This window comes from Strix aluco, chromosome 9 (genome assembly GCF_031877795.1).
Source record: "Strix aluco isolate bStrAlu1 chromosome 9, bStrAlu1.hap1, whole genome shotgun sequence".
NCBI lineage: Eukaryota > Metazoa > Chordata > Aves > Strigiformes > Strigidae > Strix > Strix aluco.
The window spans coordinates 17,998,533-18,021,225 of NC_133939.1; the positions used below are offsets into that span (position 1 = coordinate 17,998,533).

General features: G+C 44.3%; 1 protein-coding gene across 4 annotated transcripts in view; it reads left to right on the forward strand.

The window, feature by feature from the left end:
- FGF12 (fibroblast growth factor 12) overlaps positions 1-22,693 on the forward strand; it is a 231,984-nt gene that overhangs the window by 208,347 nt on the left and 944 nt on the right. For all 4 annotated transcript variants that reach the window (XM_074833957.1, XM_074833956.1, XM_074833958.1 and 1 more), the window contains one exon: positions 14,219-14,417. In XM_074833957.1, coding sequence (XP_074690058.1) covers positions 14,219-14,417 — 199 coding nt within the window. The remainder of the gene's footprint in view (positions 1-14,218; positions 14,418-22,693) is intronic.

Here is a 22,693-nt window from a genome sequence, read left to right on the forward strand (position 1 = left end):
CTCCTGGGAGCAAGAAGCTCTCACTACAAGTTTGCCCTGGTTTTACACCTTTCCCTCGGCGCTGTTGCTGGCTGCTGCCAGACTGCTGGTCTGGCTCAGTACAGCTGTTCCTAAGTCAGTTTTAATAAGCGTGTTTGAAACAGAGATGATTCGGTGGAGAAGTTGGTATCCTCAGGAACGCTGCCCCGCCGCACAGCATGCCTGTCGTGAGTGTATGTCTGGCGTTGGGATGAAACCCACAGTGCTGGCTGTGAGGCTGCGGCATGGAGAAGGTTGCCAGCTGCCTGCAAAAAACAGCTGATGAGTCAGGGTTGCCAGCGGACATTGTCCCCTGCATCATGGCCAGTAATTGGTACATGGGGCTGTGCTGTCCTTTTATAATAATCACTGCTTTCATCACCCTCTTCAAAGGTGGCTTTGCGTACAAGACCAAGAGCAAAACCATAGCTCATTACTTGGTTGCATAATTATGTTCTGCTACAGTGTAATTTGGTTATGGAGATAATTAAATGGATCAAGGTCACCAGTAGGGCTCAGGACACAAGTGGGGGCTAAAAAGGCTGAAGACTTTTTAGTGCAGAAGACCACCTTGTTGGCATCTTTTGCAGTTTAGGGTAGTTTTTTGTGGCCCTGCTGCTTGTCCCTCTGGCGTCACAGGCAAGGTGTGATGCTTTTCGCATGATCATGAGGTGGCCAGCAGCAGCACCATGGTTGGCTGGCTGATGGGGTGCAGGTGGTCAGTTCATTTGAAGAGCCCACTTGCCTTCTTTGGAGAGCCTTTCCACAGGAGTCCCTTGAGACCCCTGAACCTGACGCCTGTGTCATTGGGGGCTTTGGGCTAGATTTCGGCTGGAAAGCAGAAGATCTGTAGCTGTTGGAGCAGCTGGTTTCCAGAAGAGCATTGTAGTATGAGCTGTGGGGGAAAGAAATCAGAGGGTTATAAATGGAGCTTTGTTGAGAACTGGTGGTGTGCCGTAGCAAGGACTGGATCAAATAACTCAGGGAGCCTCTTCCACACTGCACACGTACTGTTCTGCGTTGGGGCATGGGCTGAGCTGCAGCACAGCAGCTGCTTCCTGGATATGGACAGTGTATGTCAAGGCTTGTAAAAATGAATGTACATCCCTCAGAACAGTAACTGAAAGTAAATCATGCAACAGTTTATGAGAGTTGAGCCCTTCAGAACAACCTAGTCTTTCTACAGGCCTCCAGAGTCTGATATGAATAAATAATTTAATGGCTATTAATGTGAATGCTGCTGATTTTGAATCTTGGTTCCTACTGTATTAAAGCCTACAGCCAGTTCCACCCTTAAGGAACATTCTTTCTGCAAGGCCTTTGTATCCATGCAAATGTTATCTGCACCCTCTGAAGAGGCTAGAGCTACAAAATGGCTTTTGAAAATATGTAGTGCCAGGATTATCACACCTCATTTTTTATCAAATTTACACTAACAAAAAAACCAAAACAAACCCCAAGACTTTTCAATATCAAAGTTAAATTTAGAAAGCAGACTTTTTAAAGTATCCTTGTCACTTGAAAACTTTATTTTTTTTATGACCAGCTTAAAAAGCAAAATCTCACAGTTCTCATTATTTTTCTTTTGTACCTCACATGCCTCATGTCTTTTTACTGCCCTGTTCTAAGTAAAATGATGCCTATGGTGCTCTTACTTTCTGGGCACAGGCTTGTTGCATGTATTTCTGTGTGTATTAGCAGTTTGCTAATATGCTTTGTCCAGGCCAGTAGCGATGCAGTAGTATAAAACTAGTAAATAAAGTCCAATGATTTTATAAGCATTCTGCCGCTTGCCTGATTGAATTTCTGCTTCACAGGTTTTCACCTTCCAAATGTTTTTATGTTGTGAAATACACTGACAGTTGTTCATGACTGCACTGTTCATTGCCCTGACAGATTTGGACAGTGTGGGACACTGTGTGCCTATTGCTGACCCCAACACCATAGACTATAGGGGCAGAAGTGACTGTTCCGGTCCTTTAGTATGAATACATCATCATTTGCTAAATAATTCTGCTTGCATGAAGTCCTTGCCTTTGGTTGAGTCACATCAGGCACTTTGGGACAGGTTATCTTTGTGTCTTGTTCTCCTAGCACCAGAAGTGATGTTCCCACAGGACTTCTAATCTTCTCCTTTGTTTCCCTTGTTATAAAAGTGATCATATCCATTTTAATTGAAACATTCATGAATCAGTGTTTATTCCTTGAGCAGAATGTGTAGTCCAGCTTTAGTGATTCTTAGAGGATCCAATTCTGCTCTTGTTGCTGCACTAATGATTCAGGACTTAGCACTGATGAAAACATATGAAAACTATGAAATATTGTGGATAATAAGAAAGGATTGTTATGCCCATGAGCAAATGGTTTCTCTTTTGTGGGGTTTTTTGTTTCTCTTTTTTTTTTTTTTAACTCCCCCTGTTCAGGAGTAGTACAGAAGAAAGCAGTAATGACACGTTCCTTCTTCAGTGATATAGTTAGGACAGCTCTGAGGTTTCCTTCCCTCTCTCAATGTGTTTGCTAGAACAGATGAACAAGATTTCTTCAAAATTTATCATGCTAAGAGAAAAATTTTCAGACCTCTGAAGGATCCCGCTGTGACACATAGTAAACTACAGGCTTTCTGCAGGCAAGGTAGTGAGATTCAAATAGGCAGGCTTAACAACTGACCTTTTTGTTATTATTGCTAATGTAGCTGTTTCTTTTTGTGGATGTTGGTGGTAGGTGCTTTTTGGAAGGCTTCTTGTTCCTATATCCAGTGTGGCTGTGAGGCATTTCAGATCATAAAGGAACAATTTGAAGTGCAAACTCCACATGGCAGGAGAAGAGAAGCCACCACCCTGGTTACAGCATGCTGCTCACATCCCTGTTTTCCAGTGTGTGTTTAAATTGGAGTGCACACAGGGCCCTTGGCTCCTTTTAAGGATCACCAATGTGCAGTAGGTCACTGACATTTCACATCCATCATATGCCTCCTTTATTATACCCCACTGCAGTAAGCCAACTATCTCAGCCGTCTCTGGGATTAGTGTTTTAGTTCAGACCAGGACTGCACTTTTGGAGCAATCCATCTAGTCACCCTCACATACAGCTCTTCAGTTTGCACCACAGGGTGGTCTTAGGTTGCGCAAACTAGATTCCTTTTGGATAAAGCTAAACTGAAGTGTGCCCTCCAGGAGTGCCCCTAAAGTGACAGATATTCAGACCATGGGACCAGGTGGCAGCTAGACCAGACTGAACCCATCCTGAAATTTGTACAGTGCGAGTGTCCAGCCCTTGCCACCAACAGTTTCACTCATTCAGTCCTGCATTGTAGACACAGCCTCTGTAAAACAAAATCATATGTCTGTGGATCTGATTGTAAACCCTGGATCTCACTGAGACTGCATGCTGCAAAAGTAGCTACAAATAGGAAATAGCAATTTTTAACTCTGAGTTGCTTTGTTGATATATTTTGGGTCATATAATTTAAAGACAGTTGCACAGTCTTCTGTATACTAGTAACACAATAAAATGGTCTCCTGCTTTACTGTGCATTGTGCCAAATAGAGTTAGTATATTATATTACTCTCTCTAGAGTGACTATATTATCTTAGATTGGAAGTTGCAGTCATTAGTTGGCTTCTGAACAGGATCAGATGCCAAAGCTAATCTGAGTTCTCTAGCAAAGTGTGCAACAGAGTGAAAAATTTCACTATAGCCACTACTGCAAAATCCCTGGTGATATACTTCCATCTGTCTGATTCCTGGGAAGCACAGCATCAGCTACGATGGGTCACTTGGCTGCATAAGCTGGAACAATCAGATCTAAGCTGTGGCATAATGCGGGTCCATTCAAAATGTTTGTGCGCTGTCCACGGGTTATTTCACATCCAAAGGAAACTATCAGAAAAAGAACAAGTCAGGCTGTCAGCACATCATGGAAATCCATTCAAGGTATAAATAAGCCCAGTCTTCTCTGTGAAGTTGTTTTGGCCTGTGAGATTTGTCAGCTCTTTTCCAGCTATGCAGAGAGACTGTGGTCAATATGTGGATGGGACTTCTGTCACAGCAGAGTTGGCTGATGTTCTGAATTTCCAGAAAATAAATGAACAAAGGACTGTCTGCACTTCATGCCAAAGACTTTCTTCCTTCTGTCTTCTCTCCTACATATGTTCTGAGGAGCTGGAGGCGCATTCATTCCTCAGGCTGAATATCCTTCTATTGTATACAACCAAACACAGGCTCTTCAAACACAAAGAGCAATTTAAAAAGTATTAGATGGGACAGTAGCCCAAAGTGTCTGGCTTAAGGACACGGAGCCTGGAGGAGTCAGGACCAGCAGAGGAGCCTGCTCTCAGGAATTAAAATCCAGTGCCTTAGTTATGTGGCAGGTGTTCACCAACAAGCTGCCTTCACTGGCAGTAAATGATGCTCAGGATCAACAGAAATGTGCCTGCAACCCCTCTTCACAGTCTTCCTTTATAGCATGTAACCACCTTCACTGGTGGTTGAGATGATAAGCAGAGGGGTTTGAAGTGCTGGGCATGTGGTTTGCTTGGCTGCAGTAAAGCAGCCCCCAGCAGAGATTGGGCAAACACCTCAGGGTCACCCTGGCAGATTTTAAGGAACTACCATTGACCTTTTTTGCTGGCTTTGTCAGCAGAAACGTTGCTGGGACCCAGGCTTTGAGTCACGGATCTTGGTGGGTTTCCTTTGGCTCTCCCCGTGGGCAGCAGAGCCATCCTCTACCCAAGAATATGCCACGAACCTTTCCTTTTCTCTGTGTAGGCGCCGCAGCAGGTGGTGCAAGGGGGAGGGAAAAGCCACATAAATTGTCAGGCTTCATAACATTTCATATTGGTTGTAAGATCCTGCTTGTCCAACACCAGCTCACCCCGGCCTCAGTTGGTGCTTTAGACTACAGGGCTTGTTGTTAATTGGCCAGTTGTAGCCAACCTGTCAGTAAGCTGTCAAAATATTAATAGTCTAGCACCGCTCATTTTCAGGATGGAAGTTTTAACAGCAAAGAAATTGAATTTCCAGCACTGGTCATGACAGCTTTGAAATTGGTTTAATGCAGGAGAGATCTTCCTAGCATTAGGAAAGATAGGGAGAGTGTCAGAGATGGTGTGTTTCCACCGAGTCTCGCGGTTTGAATTTAAGAGTCAAAGCAAAGAGCTATCTCAGTACATCAGCAGCTTATGGTTGTAATAGGCCTTGTGAGCTCCTTGGCAAGTGCTCTTATTTTCTGCCCACGTGATGTGTTACTTCAAAAAATGAACTACACAGAAAATTAGGCTAAGGCCATTTTCTTTCTTCGGAGCTGCACTCCATGCAGGGCTGTACCCTCGGATAAGAACAAGCACAGTTTTGTCTGTGTGCTAAAGCACTGTCTGCTGGAAACTCTGACTTATGAGGACTTACTCACAGTCCCCTTCTCCCTGACATCGTTATAACTGCATTATTTCATTTATGTCAGAAAGAGAAGGCATTTGCCTAAAACACTGAACTGGAACCTGGGGGAAATAAGTTTCTCTACAAGCTCTCACACCTCTTGTTTTACAGAGCACCCAGCAAACTGGTTGATCTTCCAGTGCTCAGGATCTCAGCACAAAAATGTAGAAATAAGAGGTCTGCCCTGTACTCCTGTCATGGTGAGGGCATTTTTGTGCCCAAAGCACTCGTGCCCCAGTTTGAGCCTTTGAGGATAGTTTTAATACAAATAATAGCATGATAAATCTAATATTGACTGCTAATTTTCCACTAAGAGGTTTTTTCTGACTATCAGAAGAAAATAGTGTCATATTTATAAATGCATAATAAAAATAACAATATCGCAAAAGTAACCAAATGCCACAAATCAATTTATTTTGCCCTGTGCTCAGACTCAAATTGATGCCAAGAAACTCTCTCTGACCCCATAGAGAGCTCACAGGTTTGAGGCATCCCATCTGTCTGTGTTTCTAGGGCTCTTACATTATTATTTTTCTTCATAGTTATTTCAGGCTTTAGCAGATGAGGCAGTACGATGCTAATTTAGGAAATCTGTTTTTCTTGTATGCAACTAACATATCTTCATCTTGTCCCATCTTGTCTCATGATCATTACCTCTGAATCCAAAGATGTATTTCTGGATACTGTTTTGGAGTAAGCAGAGTTGATAACATTGTTACCAATTTCAGACACTTTGTCAGAAAAACAGAATGTGGAGAAAACAATGGATGAGCTGGGATTCCCAGGTTAGAAATTATTCTGGGGTTTCTCCAGATCCCCAGGCTGCCAAGGAATGCGGTACCAGAGACAATGCTGTCAGAACCCCCCCACACCCCTTCGTAGGAAGCAGTTGCTTTCCTAGAGGAGTTATGCTGAACTGGATGGGCCAAGTGCCATGAGAATGAGCTATGCTGTGATCACTACTCCAGTTCATATCAGCTCCAAACTTTAAAAGGCTTTAAAATTCCAGCTTGAAATAAGATCCGAAATTAAAAAAACAAATCAATCAACTAAAATCCAAATATATTTTAAAAAAGGATAAAAATTTATTCCATCCAACCATGAATTTGAATTTGGGGTTCATCATTAAGAAAAAGTGAAGCAAAGGACAAAATGCATCACTTGTTCTGTGTGCCCCGTTGGTTGAGTTGCTGGACGTGCAAGCTTCCCTGGATAACACTGTACACAGAGCTGTGCAGTCATCGGTACCCAGATGTTACTCCCAGAGCCTGTTCTCTCACCCGTGCTCTCCAGGGAGCTGTGGGAAGCGAGCAGCCTGGCTTGAAGAGTCATCCCAAGTTACGTTCTTGTCAGCACTCATTAAGTTGAAAGCTGTGTTCCCATCAGGACTGCAGACCAGCTCACCCAGGGCCAATGCAGTGAATTTGGGCATTTTTATCTTTATGAAGTATTTGGTAAAAATGTGCCTGCACGGTGGACAGGCCAAGAGCTGGAAGCAGAAGAACACAATACTGAGGTGTGGTGGGATGGGCTGGTCTGAATTTGGATTCCCCAAAACTCATTAGGTTCATCTGCTTTGTACCCAAATATGAGACTGTAGCTTCTGTGGATCTATACAAGCTCACTTTGATCTAGGTGACCAGTTAGCCGAGACAGAATGGAGCTCAGCGTGTCTTGCAGAACCTGCCACGAGTTTTGGCAGTACTCTGCTGCATGCCCGGGCAGATGTCCTTGCTGCTGCAGGGTTACGTTGGGCACGTCCACACAGCAATAACACCTTTGTCTTCAGCATTGACAAACTTTCTCTGTGATGATATGGATTATTTAATCAGTCCTTGAACACAAAAAGGTGCTTTAGTAAAGCTTGTGTCCACATATAAAGATCTGCAGCTTAATTACAGAGGCACATCCAGCACTTGATTTTTTTGCTCGTCTAGGAATATTGGGTCAGCTTGCAAGACTTAGCAGACCTGCATTCCACCTCTTGCTTGGGTGTTTTAAAGTGAAGCCAACTGAACAAATACGTACCTCGAGCACAAGTAGTTCCCACAAAAGTGAGGGCAGATAGCCCTCCAGTTAGATTTTTCAGAAACAGTAAGTTAGATTGCTTGCTAATGCTGCTTCTCAGCTCCCAGAGCTGGGGACCAGACCTGTTTGGATGGTGATTTATTTGAAAATGTGCTCCCTCCAGCCCACAGATGGTCCAGGCAGAGTCAGAATACTTGCAGATACCATATTGTCTCATCAACTGAATCTCTGCTCTGCAGCAGGGCTGTACACTCCCATGTAGCAGCTTGTTATTTTAAAACATATATGCTCTCTCCTACTTATAAAAGGCCACCAAGAAGACTTGTCACCAATCTCTTATGGAGCTAGAAGGGGGAGGAAAAGTGGAGTGTGAACAGTAGAATATCACCTGCCATCTGGACAAAGATGTGATGAGATGTAAACTTTGGATGTACATTTGCGCTTCTTGATCATACGCCAAGAGAGAGCTCAGCTACAATTATTTTAAACCGTTTCCAGATAGATGCAACCCTAGGTCATGGGGGAAGCTACACTGTGGCAGGAGGACACTAAACTCCCATCAGGCTGTATGCAAGGCATCATTGCCTGTGGGAGTGCTGCCGTGGTCTGTATAGGGCTTATTCTGTGAATGGGACCTACATGGTTAAAGACCTGTCCTGGGAATAAGAGTATGCCAGGATCAAGTGCTAGGGTATGAGACTTGTGGTCACAGGTTCTCAGATACTCAAAGACGTGTTTAGTCTCTGAACTTTCACAGGTTTAAATGGGAGTTGGGCATTTGCATTTCATCTGGGAGCCCAAATGTCTTCGAGAATCCTTTGTTTATCCACACAGGTCTATGTGCATTGATATCAATGCTGAACTTCTCGGTGCTGTTGTCATAAGAGGGGTGTTGATTAAACCCTGCTCTGGCTGAGGTCAGTGAGGATTGTAGAATGGGCTTTACTGGGTAAAGAGCACCCTAAAGCAGATGCTCTTCTGCAATGCCATCCTCTCCCTTGGGATGGAGCAGTGCTTATAGAGACATAGTGAACATGATCCAGTCGTTCCATGGTCTGCTTCTGCAACCACAGTGAAATGCCACTGCTGATAGCTGTGCTGATATTTATGATTCCTACTTAATATGTTTTAAATGACTTGATGAGCTCTAAGTATTAACACTAACATCAGTAAATATCCTGAGCCAGATTCTCTGGGAGAGAAGCCTTGCCATGCCATAGACTTTCGTGCAGTTTAGTGCTTTTATCCCATCTGAAGATCTGGCTCAGTAATTGTGCAGAGCATAAAAGAGAAACCCGTAAGTGCTGTAAACAAAGGAAAACTGTTACTCTGGGAGTGTGTTAGTTAGATATTTCAACACTCATAATTAACATCCCTTTCCTAAACTGTGGCACAAACTACTTGCAGAATGGGCTTTTTCTTTTATTGCTGCTAGTTTCAGTGACTAAATTTATTAAGTCATTAGGTTTGTATGTGGATGTGTATATTTGCTATTCTCCTTTGGGTTATAATAAAATGAGATCTTGAGGAAAAAAAAAGTCTTTATTTATCTGGCAATTTTGAGAATGTTTGTAGGGAAATGGCAAGCAATGCAAACAAGTCGCCCAGTCCGGGAGGAGACTGAGTGAGCAGCTGAGTAGTGACAGTCTTCTCCTGGCTTCCTGGCTGTCCCTGAGCATTGCACATGGAAAACTGTCACCATTTCTGACATGGTCTGGAGACATCAGGGACTTCTGTGCCAGTTAGAGCTTGGACTAAACAAACAAGGGAGCGAATTGCTCGCTTTTGTGATCAGAATCCAGGAGCACCATGCTGTTGCTTACTGGGGACCCCTTCTTTGCACCTCCCGGCTGAGGATGCTCAGGGTGCTGGTGGCAGTGGTGCTTCCAGCCTGGTACAGGCAGGGGCTGGCACTGCTCTTCCTTGCTCAGAGCAGCACCAGGGCTGTCCACTGCCCTGGCAGTGCTATGACTGCACCGGGGATGACACCATTGGATCAGCATTTTTTTGAAGGAGCCAAACCTCCAAGGGTGGCAGTGCATTCCTGGAATACCCTGCAGCCTCACATCCACAGGTTTGACAGCAGTGCTTGTCCACTAGCATCTGAGTAGCTTGTCCAGCTTTACAGAAGTGCAAAAGAGAGTCCAATCAATGTTCAAGGCCAAGAGGCTGGGTTAGATTTACCTGACCAGGGCAGGTGAAAGCCGAGGTAGATCAGAAAAGAAAATCTGTCCTCTTACAAGTTGCCCCCAGCCTGTGCTATGGTGGGGGGCAGATGGGGCCAGACATTGCCAACACCTCCCTGAAGGACCAGACTGACCCAAGTGATACGGAGTTTGCTTTGTGCCTGGAAGTCCCATCCACATTTGCATCTATAGATGGCAGGAGGCACTACTGGGATCAAGAATAAATGAAACATCTTTTTTTTGTAAACCAGAAATACTTTTGGGGTAATCCATGGTACCTTATACCCGCCCTGAGCAGATCTAACACAATGAATCCTTCCTATATGGCCATTGCATCCGTTATCTCCCTTTGATTCCAAGTGTCATTGAATGTGGTCTCCCTAATTTTCTGTGTGATAGCTACTATTTTATTTTTTTCTAGACTGTGCAATTTCCAGGAAAACTAGAGTTAGCACAAACCAGACCTATGTTTGTTTTTCAAAGCAAATCTAATTACTTTTCGTACTGGAATTGCCTTTTGTTCAAGGAATTGGATTGAAATACAGAAAACAAGTTGCAGGCAGATGCTCATCATTTTGCATGTAAATTACTAACATTTCTTTTACAAATATTTCATGCAGGTTTTTAGTTTAACAATTAAAAGAATATCTGCTTTTTCAAACTGCTTTCAGTAATATCTATAGACATTTAACAAAATACCTCAGGCTCTAAATCTTCAAATAGTAAACAAATAAATGTATTTATTTACTTTGTATTCAAAAATAATTTAGTCAAAGACACATATTTCATGTGAAGATAAAACCAGACAAATTTCCTTTTTTTTCTCCAAATCACAAGCATACTCGTTAATGAGGACAAGTGGTGGGTTTTCTGAGTGAACCAAGTTCATGACAGTGCTGACAGGGGACCAAGAGCTCTGTGGAGTTTGTGCAGAAAATAGAGTCACGATTTATTTCTTTGTTTAAAGACTGAAAAAAGAGCGGTGATTAAAAGATGAAGCCATCTGTCCTCTCACTGTCTTGTACCCGGTCATGCTATTTCTATCAAGGAGAGAGTTAGAAAAATAATTGGGTGGGGTTTGTTATAAGCCTATTTCAAAAGGTCCCTGCACCAAGTGAGAGAGTGAAGTGGGTGCTCCTTGACCCCAGGGCTTACCATACCATTACCTCTGGAGGAGGATGTCCTTACGTCCTGTCAGAAGCATATGGGGGACACAGCCTGAGGATCTCTTTGCTGGTTTTTCCCACTCTGTATCTGTGGGATGAAGATAAAGTATTGGACTCCAGATCTGCCCATCTAGCACATTTCATCAGCACTGAATTAATCTTAAAAAACAAACAAAAAAAGCTTGCATGCCCCAGAGGTCTGGCCAATAGTTCAGTGATTTTCCAAAAATGCCTTCAGTTATCTCAGATTTCAGCCTGTGCAGCAGTGGCTACTACAAACTGCTTTATTAGTCTGAAGCATATTATGCTCACCTGCACTTTCCTCTTTCTTCCCAGCTCTTCTCAGCCCAAGACAACTGAAACAGCAGTTCCCACCTGATTCGTCACAATTGCCACAAATAATTTTGACAGTAAAGCTTGTAGAGAGGTTCTGCCATTAATATCCCAGTAGCCTTTTGTTATTGGTTGCCCCAAAGCCATCAGTAAAAGGCACGTACAGAAATTAAGGGACACAATGTAGCAGAAGGCTTGATGTTAGCCACCAAGAAGATATCAATGAAGAAAAACATTAGGGTTTGCATGTTAAATAGATTTAGAAGACACTAAATATCCCCAGGGGGTGCTTGGAAGAGTGGCCTGTGTCCTGCTCATCTGTCCCATCTCCCTTCTGGTCAGCTGTTTTTTCCTTCTGCATTCTCTTGCTCATTGTGTCATGTCTGCAGGTGGTAGTGCCCACACCAAAGATTTCTGGTGCTCAAACCTGTGGAGACCCTGTGGCATATCAGTTTGGTGGTAGGATGAATTGCATCTCGGAGTGTGCTTGTCCCTACATGTCACAGTGGGACACTAGCTGTTGCTGATGAGGTGATATACATAAGAAGGATAATAATGATGAATAAAAATGGCATTATTTAACTAGAACTTAGCTGTCAAATCTGTGGGTTTTCTAAACTGCCGAATGGACAGAGCTGGGATGTTTCTTGGTGGTGTTGCCATGGTTAGTGTCCTGAAGTGCTATTTCAACTGAATTGTGGGGGATGAGGAATCAACCAGCCAACTCACAAAAACAATGGGACAGCTTTCTTTGCTTGTGGGGGAGCTTAAACATTTAAAGGAAATCACTATTTTTTCTTTATTTTTCTTAAATCTTCATTAGGTTGATGTCTTTAAATATATTTGCTTTAAGATAATATAATTCTGCTGCGTTATTGGTGTAAGTGGATATACAATATGGCATCTGCTTCTGTGAACTACTGCTGCATGTTGTAAAATACTATACTGCGGTAATTTTAAAATAGGTATTTATCTGAAAACTTGATTTTCGGTAACTTTTAAATAAAGTCAGTAATTTTTTTCTTTCTGAAACACCACTTTCAAATGCATTAGCTTTTATATTTCTTCTTCATTGAAAATAAAAAAGAGTCTTTGTTCCGTGCTGAAACTAAAACAGATGTTGAAAATCCAAATACTGCATGCACAATAAATTCCATGTTTTGGTCAAGTTAGTAGCTATCCTTCACAGCCTACCAACTTTTCAGTCCCCCTAAAGGGAATTTTCTTGATTAGTTTTTATTGATGGGGTAACAAAGGCATGGGGAAGGGGATTGAGTTGTCCAATTTGGTTTTAGAGATGCTCTCCATTGTGGGGCTTGCTGCCTGGCTGGGCCTGATGCCAAGGAGAGCCCCCAAGCCAGCCGGTTGGAGGCAGCCACTGCAAAGTGCCCGGCTCCTGGGTGAGCTGCATCTTCCCAGGCAAGACAAAGCCTGGAGCTAAAGAGCAGATTTAAGGAGCGCTTAAGCACTGATCTTTTGGGAAGCTACTTCAAACACTGTTTTACAGTGCTCTAAGTCATCTAGATCTCTCTTAACTTGTTTCACTCTCTTCTTAAAATATTTATTTCTCCAACAAGGAAGTCTCCCTCAGGGCAGAATGACCTGTTGGACTGACCTTTTTTTTATCTGTGTGGCACTAACGATTGATGCAAACTTCACATGTGCAACACAGCTCCACGCTTTCTGCTCTGCTTTATCTTCTGTGGCTTCAAGCCTGCCTGGCTCCGTAGGTCTCTTGCATGCTGGATTTATTGTCAGACCAGCAACACTTTATATAACCCCCAAAGCACTTGGGAACACGTACCTGAGTGTTGCTGAATGTTCAAAAAGTTTACTCTTAAATGAGGTCTGCAGTAAGTATGTGGCATTACTCCAGATGCTTTGCTCAGATGTTGGTCATGGGTTTTCCATTAGCAGGGTTGGAGTAGCTCCCAAAGACTTCTGAGTGGCAAGGGCTTGGGAAAGAGCATTGCTCACCCGTAGCAGCACCTGCCTTCAGTCGAGGGCTCTGAGTTACCTCGTCTGGGCCCTACAAGAAGGGATTTTGTTGTTAAAACAGTTTTTCTTCAGAAAATGCATATTCGTTGTGGCTTGAGCTTTTTGTGAAAGAATGTTACAGTTTTAAGGAGCCCAGTGGGAGAACTACATCAGATTCAGTGAAGGTTTGGGAGCCCACTGCCACAGAGTCCCCTGACCAGCCAGCCAGCTTTTTTAAATGAGGTTTAATATTTTCCTGTTGTTAAAATCTTGAAAAGTTACTGTGGCATCACAAGTCCATAGCTGAATGCAGTTTCCTCCTTGAGACTTTATGCAAAGCCACTCCAAGCATCAAAGACACAGCTGGCACAGGCTAGGGGGTTGTTTTGGACAGACCCGTGTGTCCTCTGTTCCTCGGCAGGTGTAGGACCAGATCTCAGTATTTGAAGAAACGCTGGTGACAGAAATCTTTAAAATTACTTCTTTCTCTTTATTGAAAGATTTCTAGGCTTTGTGCCAGCATTTCCTCCCATCACTTCTGAAAATAGTTTACTTACCTTTGCACTCCTGTTTCTCCAAATCTACTTAAATGCCCCTGATAAACTGCCCTTGCCTATAAGAATTTGAAGAATCCTCAATATTTTAGGCAACAACCGTTGCACATTTCTTGCCTATCACAGGGAAGGTGTAAGACCAAAGCCAGGAAGGCACTGGGAGCAGCAGATGAGCAGCAAGGCTGTGTCTCTGCTTCTCGGCTCTCTTTTTTTTATTTTGCTTAGTATTTCAGTCTAAATCCTGGCAAATTCCTGACTTTTCCTGCACATTTTTCATGCCTGTTCACTGTAGGCTGTTTTACAAACCGCAGCTCTGCGGGGGAAGGAGAGCCTTCCCTTTCAGTGGGGGGTTTTCTAGATGTGTGTTATTGCTGGGAGCTGGTATTGCTGATGCTTGTTGTTTTCTATTGTTAAACTAACTGCAATGCGTGACCGTCATGTATCACTCAGTGATGCCTAATTTAGGAGATCAGTGATTAATTCCTTCCATTGCTTTTTCTGCTCTCTCTCTTTCTCACTGCAGGATGTTTTCACACCAGAGTGCAAATTTAAGGAATCTGTCTTTGAAAACTACTACGTTATTTATTCTTCCACGCTGTACCGGCAGCAAGAATCCGGACGAGCGTGGTTCCTGGGACTCAATAAAGAAGGTCAAATTATGAAGGGAAACCGAGTGAAAAAAACCAAACCCTCATCACATTTTGTACCCAAACCCATTGAAGGTATGGAATCTGCCAGCTCTCCATCAGTGGGGTATGGGCAGGGGTTTGCAGCTACAGATTTGGGGCTTCCTGGATGGGGGTGTTGGACTGCAAGGACAATATATGTAACATTTCAGAAAGGTGCTGGACTGCACTGTCAGCATTTCTTCTGCTTTCCTTCCCATGTAGTAAACTTTGCACATTGTCCCGAAGGTGTTTCTCAGCTTTTGGGTGCTAAAGGATGAATTTAAAAGCCCAGCAACATGAAAGGTTACTGGGAAAGGAAAGCAGCCCTCGAGCAGCCAGCAGTTCAAAATGAATCTGATCCAGCAGTGACCATAACATTGGGTTCTCTGTGAGGATTTTTCCAGCATCATTCAGTGGGTTTCCAGTCCCATGTATCATCAGTAGAGATAGAATTTATGTCACCTGATTTCAGACTTTGACACTCTGTTTATAGTAACAGAAGAGAAATGGCACAGCTGTGGACCTACTGTATATGTCTACCCTAAGATAACTTAAATCTGTTTTTTCTCATATGTAAAGCCATCCTAGTTAGTCACTGGGGGGTAGAGAAACCTTATAAATATCCAAAGTTAGATGAGATGCTGTCACGCCATATGTCTTCATCAGAGTGTGAGGCTTCAGTGAAAGTCTTGCCCTTCTGCTGCTGACTGTACACTACTGAAGTGTGCCACAGGCTCATGCCAAGGCATTTTGCTTTTAATGGGCTGGCCCCTGGTAAATGGAGAGATGTAGTGATGAGCCTAGTACTTAAAAGGGACTGACTTGATTCTGGAAATAAGGAGACCTCTCTTTTTTTCTGTTGCTTGGAGAAGGTGCTACTTTTTGATCTCCAAACCTAGGTACGCCTTTCTGACCACATCTTGGAGCAGCCACAGCTAAGTCAATGCACTAGTAGCTGTTTTAACAGCTTCCCAGCTGAGGTGCAGGAGCAATGAGTGTGCATGTGTGAATGAAAGGCCAGTTCAGGAAGGCAGGCTGAAATCATCTGTTGGACCACTGAAGCAAAGCACAATGAGAGAGATTTAACTCAGCATTCCCAGAGTATCTGTGGCCTTTGCATAGGAGATGGAGATGTTGGAAGAGCAGAGAACCGCCTGGAGCCTCTCATCCCGTGCTTGTTTTCAACAGCTTTTCTGCAACCAGGAGACTTTTCTTGTTTATCTGAAGCATTAGTAGGATTGGTGCCCTAAGCCCTCATTGAGTTTTGCTAAGGAACAGGGCCTGCTTCAGGCATGGGGTTGGTCACCAGCTTCTCTTCTGTCTCCTCCTCCCCTGCCTTGGGAGGAGAGTCTTGCAAGTGCTAGCTTTCACAGCTGGGTTTCCAGCTCCTTCTGGTATTTCTTTGCTGCCTGGCTGAGTGTTAGCACTGATCAGTGGGTTCCTTTGAATCCAGGCTTCTTTTCTGACGTAACATGTATGGCATCTGCTGAATGGCTCAATAGTTGTATTCTGCATGCTTTAAACTAGGCCATTCCTGTGGCTCTTCTTGTGGAAAACCTTGTCTTAATAGAAGTGCCTGACCCACGAGTTCTCCTTGCAAGCAAATGCCGCTCTGACTTTCATTTTGAAAAACCCAGCCCAGCCCGAGAGCTTCCCTTTCCTGCAGATGCATCCTCCCACGCTTGCTTCAATCACAGCTGTCACATAACCTCCCGAACGAGTGAGCGCTTTGGAAGTTGGCAGCCAAATTAAGGGCTCCTCCACCCCTTCCCTCCTCCACATGCTTTGCAGTCAGCCTCTGTGAGCGCTGCTGCATCAAAGAGCTGGCAGTCTCCCAAGCCGAGGCACGTGTCAGCTTCCCAAAGCATTCAGCTGTCTGGGACTGTGACTCCAGACGGAGGACTCTGTTCCCAAGCCTAAGATTCATTGTAGGTAGCAGAGGCTTGTGGGGAGGGTTGGAGTAAAACGCGCTCAGCTCCACGTGACTTCTCTGTGCTGCATCCATCAAAGCCTCCACAAGCAGAGCTTACAAGCAGAGATGTTACAGAAAAGGGGCAATTCCTACCCTGTTTTAACAGCTCTTTCTCTTTGACTCTAAGGAAGTATTCAGAGCGCTCCCCTGCTATATTTGCATGTCCCTTCTGTTAAATGCTGTGGCATGCACCAGCGTGGGCTTTGCTGCTTATTCCAGCCAGTACTTTGCAGCTTCTGTCTGCAGTAACGCACCCAGTTTCCCTTTTGCTCAGGTACCACCACCCGCATTAGCCCTGCCACAATGGCTGACACAGTAATGTATGCAAGGAGAAATCTGGTCCCCTGGCAAGGAGAGGTGTTACATACATTGCTAGGAATCACTTCACCCACCACTTCAGTGGCAATTATCTCTGACATGAAACTTCCCAGTTGTTTGCCATGTGCAGAAAAATTATGCAGCATCTTAAGAGAAGAAAGTGTTTGCATGGAAAGGAAATACAAAAAACCTCAGATTGCTCCCAGAGCTCATTTCATTCCTGTTGCTTCATACTGCTTTCTCAATTCAGATATCCTCTCCTTGAAGTTGCAAATGAGCAGTAAACTAATAAATAAATATGAAATACCCTCCCAGACAGTTTCTAAGGACTACATATGTGTACATGTGCATATATACATATATATATACACATACACAGCGGTATCTGTGTATGTATGTGTGTTATCTATGGCTTTTAGCAGCTACAGCTTTGTGCTGTGCTAATCCCACAAAGTGTTTTGACTGCTGTAGATTGTCAGGATGCTGGAGGTGTTCTGTGCAAAAGTCACTAGATACCAACTGGAAACGGTTTGGGGTTTGGTTGGTAGGAGGGGTTTTTTGGTTTAGTGTAGGTAGGACTTGTTTGTTTTTGGAAGTAACATTAAGCTTAATCAATATGAAAGCACAAAAAACTTATTAAGTAATAACAGGGGAAACGTTAAGTTCCTCTCCCATCTGTACACAGGCAAAGCCAAGGCAAACAGCCTGGCAGGCAGCAGTTAATGTACTATGTGGTGCCAGTTTTGGTTAAAAGCATACATACACAACACATTTCTTTTGGTATTTTTATTTCTGATCACTGATCATTTGAGTTAAATGAGCTCTTAAAGTGCAGACATATAGATTGAACCACACTGCACAAGAAATTATCTTGCATATAATTGTTACTTGGACACCAAGCAATCTTTTAAAGCAATTTCAGTCTCTTTAAGTGTCTGTAGTGATTAATACTGGACAAACACTACTCTCTGCAGTGCCTCTTCTTTTAAATATCCAAACCCATCCCAAACAATGGGAGACTTTTCCAGTCACTTAAGTGAGAATTTTATCAGACGCTTATTGTGGATGTGCTGTTATTTATGTTTCCTCTCTGTGAAGACATCATTTCCAGATTGCTCTCCCAAAAGAGCTACATTTTATCTCTCACCTGGCCCAAACAAGAATGCATTTGGGGTGGCAAATCTGGCCACAGAAAGCAGAAGACAATTCTTTCTTCATCTGAGTCAGCAGATGGAGCCTAACTCCAAACTCATGGTGCTTCAGCCCTCATGACGTGAACCCATCTCAGATATGAAGGTGACCTGTTAATGACTAGTCTGATCCATTTATTACCACTGATGAATATCCATGTGCAAGAAACAGCAGACAGATCTTTCCCAGTGTGTTTTTCCAGGGATGCAACATCTCAGTTTTGTTAAAGCAGAGTCCTCAGATGTTGCAAAGAAGTACAAGACACTGTTGTATATAGCAAGATGTATGTGGTAGGCCTAGTGAAAATGCTTCAAAGCATTTTTTGTGAACCAAAGCATGTTTTGTGAACCCTAATTCATAAAATGGCCTAAAAATTGTTCTTTAAAAAAACCCAACAAAACCCCACACTCTTTATCAGTCTTTGTTAACACAGCTCCTCTTTTGGGTATGTCTTTCAAGTGGGCAGGCTTTGGTATGTTTTCTATTCCACACTAACTCACTTGTTCATCTATCAGACTCCTAATCATCTTAGTAGATGGCAAATACAATGTATTTTAACCATGCTTTTGTTTGGCTTTTTGTCATCCTGTGCTGTGTTTCTTACCTGAACAAACTGATTCCATCTGGCAGCATCCTGCACATTTACCCGCCAGATAGACAGCAAGCTCAAATGCCTCCGAAATGCATCAGCTGGGACTGGGTTTAGAACACAGTAATTAGAGGCAGAAAACAAGGGTGCATAATCACTTGCTCCTTCCTTCTCCTAGCTGCTGCTTAGACAATTAATTCTCTCCACTGAAGCATTAGCTAATGCAGCCGCTACTGCAGATACTGACACCCAGAGCTGTGGCATCCATCATGCGAAAGAGCCCATCTCCTGGGCTACCTGCAAGAGGATGTGTGCCCAGCCCTGCCCAGACACTGGTCCCAGCTGCCGTCAGGACATGTGGCGATCCCGCAGGGCTAACGACCTGCCTACCTGCTGAACAGCAACTTGAAAAAATTTGGTTCCTCCTAACTCGCTAGGGTCTGGGGCAGGGAAAGCCAGGAGTGAAGCTGGGTGGATGGGATACATTGAAGGTCCTTTAATAAGCTTTTCCCCGTATTCCAGAGAAAGGAAATGGAATTTGTCGCATCCCCTGAACCTCCTCAACTTCCAGCAATGCCAAGTGAGAAATAGTAGGATCAGGACACAAAATGGTGCGTGCTTTCCAAACTCAGGCAGTCCCTGACGCCCAGGGAAGCAGCACAGGGTAATTTCGGTTTCACTGTGTGGGTGGTGTACCAGTGCCATGCCTGGGAAGCAGAAATGAGACTGGGATCCTGTGCCAGCACATAGACGAGAGATTGAGCTGTTCCTGGGTGACAGGCAGCCTCCTCCATGCAGTTGCCTTCAGGAAGGATGCTCCCTGCCGCCCCCTTCCCCCTTGCTTGTATCCCCAGTCTCCTTCCTGCCTAATTTGCGAGTTGGTTTTTTGTGCAAAATTGTTTCCTTGTGCATGTGAATGGCAGGCACTGCTGGTTAGCAGGGAAGAAAGGAGTCAAAAGCCACAAGAACCAGACACAGGCACAGCTCCACTGCCGCTCACCCCCTTCCATTTACGCCTGTGGCTCTTCAGCAGATCAGGCTAAGGGCACTTTCCAATTAAAGTGTGAATATGGATGTGTTGATTAGAATGTGGGACATGGGAGCTGATTGTCTGATTGAAGCTCCAAAGCATTAGCTTGATTTCCAGACATTAAGGGCTGTATTTGGCTTGGTGTGTGGGTGTGGGTGGGTGGGAGAAGCAAGGCAAAGCAGGGAGGGGACTCTTGTTTGAGCCAAATTGCTCATCCTTCCAAAGCTGCCTTGTGCTGGGTGCACCAGCAGACCTCCCAAGCATCTGGCTATGCAGACTGTCACGCTGCTGCTAGTTTACCTTGATGCAGGTGACAGGGGCAGCGTGTCTTCTCACACACATGCACAGGGACCCCAGACAGACCTGTCAGTGAGTGCCACTAGTCCTCAACCACAAAGACGTACTTTAAAGCTCAGTAGATCTGGGCACTCACAACAATCCATTTGCAAACAACCCCCCTCCCCGGGCCCTGACTAACATCTCTGCGTGAGTCACACTCAAGCTTCCTCAGTACAAGGAGTAACAAACAGCAATCCAAGAGCCTGTGTTGCACAACATGTCACATTGTCCTTAAAATCCCACGCATGTGCAGCTGTGTGCATACACACCCGTGTGTCTGTGTGCACACGGGTTTGCAGCCGCTGCTGAGTGATGGCCATAGCTCAGCAGACATGCACCAGCCTCTTGTGTAGGAAAGTATCCAGGCACTAGCTTGTGCATGATGCCCTATAAATACCACATGCACTGATACTGTAGGTATATCTAAATACCAAAAATATGCTCATCCTGTGCTGCCAGAATTTCTGACATGGTCTGTTGGTACAGCCTGTCTGGTACAGAGGCTTTGACAGCTCTGTCTGAAAAGCGCAATGTGAGGAGCCTCCAGCCATGCCCCATGTCAGCACTTGTATCGTGCACTACACTGGAAGATAAACTTACAATTCCTGCCCTATTTGCTTGCTATATGTACAGGGTTTCCTTAATTTTTAGCTGCAAATGTTGTTTATTTAGTTGCAAATGTCTGTGGCCTGATTTATATTCATTACTCTGTGGGTCTTGTTAGCAGCTCAACATTTTTGCCCAAAGGCTGTGGTGAGAGGCAGGGAGCTGAGGAAAGGCAACATTCTGTGGTGCTGCTGCTGCAGGCTTTGCTGAGGCTTGGCCCTTGTGGTTAAGCATCTGGCCCAGCCTGAAGGGGTATTGAGGACAGATATGGGTGAGATGAGCTTAGTAGGGTGAGATGAGCTTAGTACATGCAGCTGCCTGGGGGAGGAGCTCATGGAGGTCCCTCCAGCTTGGGACCAGAGAGGTCAGGGTGAAGACAACACTTCACTTGAGGCAGAACTTTGTGTATGGAATGTCAGCGGCACTGGGGCAACGCTGGCACAAATACCCAACCCTGCTGGGCAAACATCATGTCAGAGAAGGTCGGTCACAGAAGTGATGTGCATCCTCAGCATCAGCAAAAGGTGTATGCAACTCAGGCTAAGAAACCACAAATGCACAGGTTTTCCTCAGTCGTTAACCTTTTCATACTGTTCTTTAAGATTTTATTAGGTACTTTGCCACAACGGGCAAATTCACCATGACCGGGTTGTTGAGTGACACCAAGGTATGAGGGGCAGCTCAGCACCTGAAAGGGGCTGTGAGAGCCCTTTTCCTTCTGTTGCTGCTGTGCTACACACTTTTCTTGCAGTGTGCAGACAGCATCGATAGCCTGGGCAGATGACGGGCACTCCTGGCATTGCTCATCCTGCCAACCCAGACCCATGGGACAAGTCATTCATTTTCTCTTTTTTCTCATTTTCATAAGAAAATGGCTCCAGTAGCAATAACAGTTTGCAGAGCAGTATCTGCCATGCTGGGAGGCCCAGCTAGTGTGTGCGTTTAAACTGCTTTGAAAACCTTGCATGAAAAATGCTCTATGGGAAAAGTATTCTTTTTTCACTGTTCATATATTCAACGCAATATCCCTCCTATTAAAACACAGTTGGCTGCATTTTATCTCTGTCCTGTATTGTTGCACACTGCTACAACTGTTTATCTAGCTAGGAGTAAAATGCAGAGCAGTCATGTCATTTGCAGCCTGCCTCTAATTGCCAGGATTTATTTGCAAATCAGGGGAGGCTATAAATATAAGCGCTTACATCGCCTTTTTATACATGGGCTATTTTTTTCATTTCTTCCGATAATTTTTGAAATTTTGTTCTTGTTGATTACCCGGAACCAAAACCTGATGGGCTCTCTCCCCTGTGTTTGAGCTCTGTGCCGTTGTTTGTGATGTGACAGCTTTACAAAATGAAGCAGTACACAACCATTTCTTTCTATCCTAATTTTTGCAAATATCCAGGCATGACATTTGCAGTCTGGACCTACCCTAATTTCTCAACTCTGGTGTGCCTGCCCTTGCGACGCCTCACTATTTCAATCACATCTGCACCCCACCACATTTGCAATGAGCTCATCAGAGATGCTCCTTGTGGTGTGAGACGCTGAGCATGTGCCCCTGCTCTGGCACACCTCACACAGCACGAGGACAGCCATGAGGACTTAGTCCACATGGTGAGTTGGATAAATGCTTTATGCTGCACAGGACATGAGAATGTGCCATGCCTTGGGCAGACATTGCCTTCTCAGGCTGTCTAGGCTCCAGCAAGTAGATTTTTATAGGAACACATTGCTTAGCCAGGGTCTGGAGAGAAGGTGCCCTCCATCCACCCTGTCATCAGGTGCTGCCAGGTGACCATGCAGAGCTGGGATGGCTCCTGGCTTGCTGACACTGAACTCATCCCCAGTGTGTCTGCACACAGCTTTGGCCTTGGCTGGCTGTCTTGATTTACAGGGGAAAAAATAAGAAGTGCTGAGAGCATACCTCAGCTCTTGGCCAAAGGAGCCAAATGGGCTTGAGTCACCACTTCCAGATCCAGAGCATAACACCGAAAAGGCTTGGGTGGCTCAGGTACAAGTGTAGTTTTGACTCAAGACTCTCAAGGACTTCTTGTTGGAGGTTAAGGGCTGGAGACCGGGTAATTCTTGGACCTATTATTACATGATAATCAGCATCTTGAGACAATACATGGTGCTGTGAACTAGAATGTTTATTTTATATATTTATATATTTCATATATATGAAAAAACAGTAAAGCACATAAAACCTAGAAAGATTTATCTGTGAGAAATCCCCTGTTTCTATCTGTGTCTTTGGAAGAATCCAGAGACAGAAGGAGGAT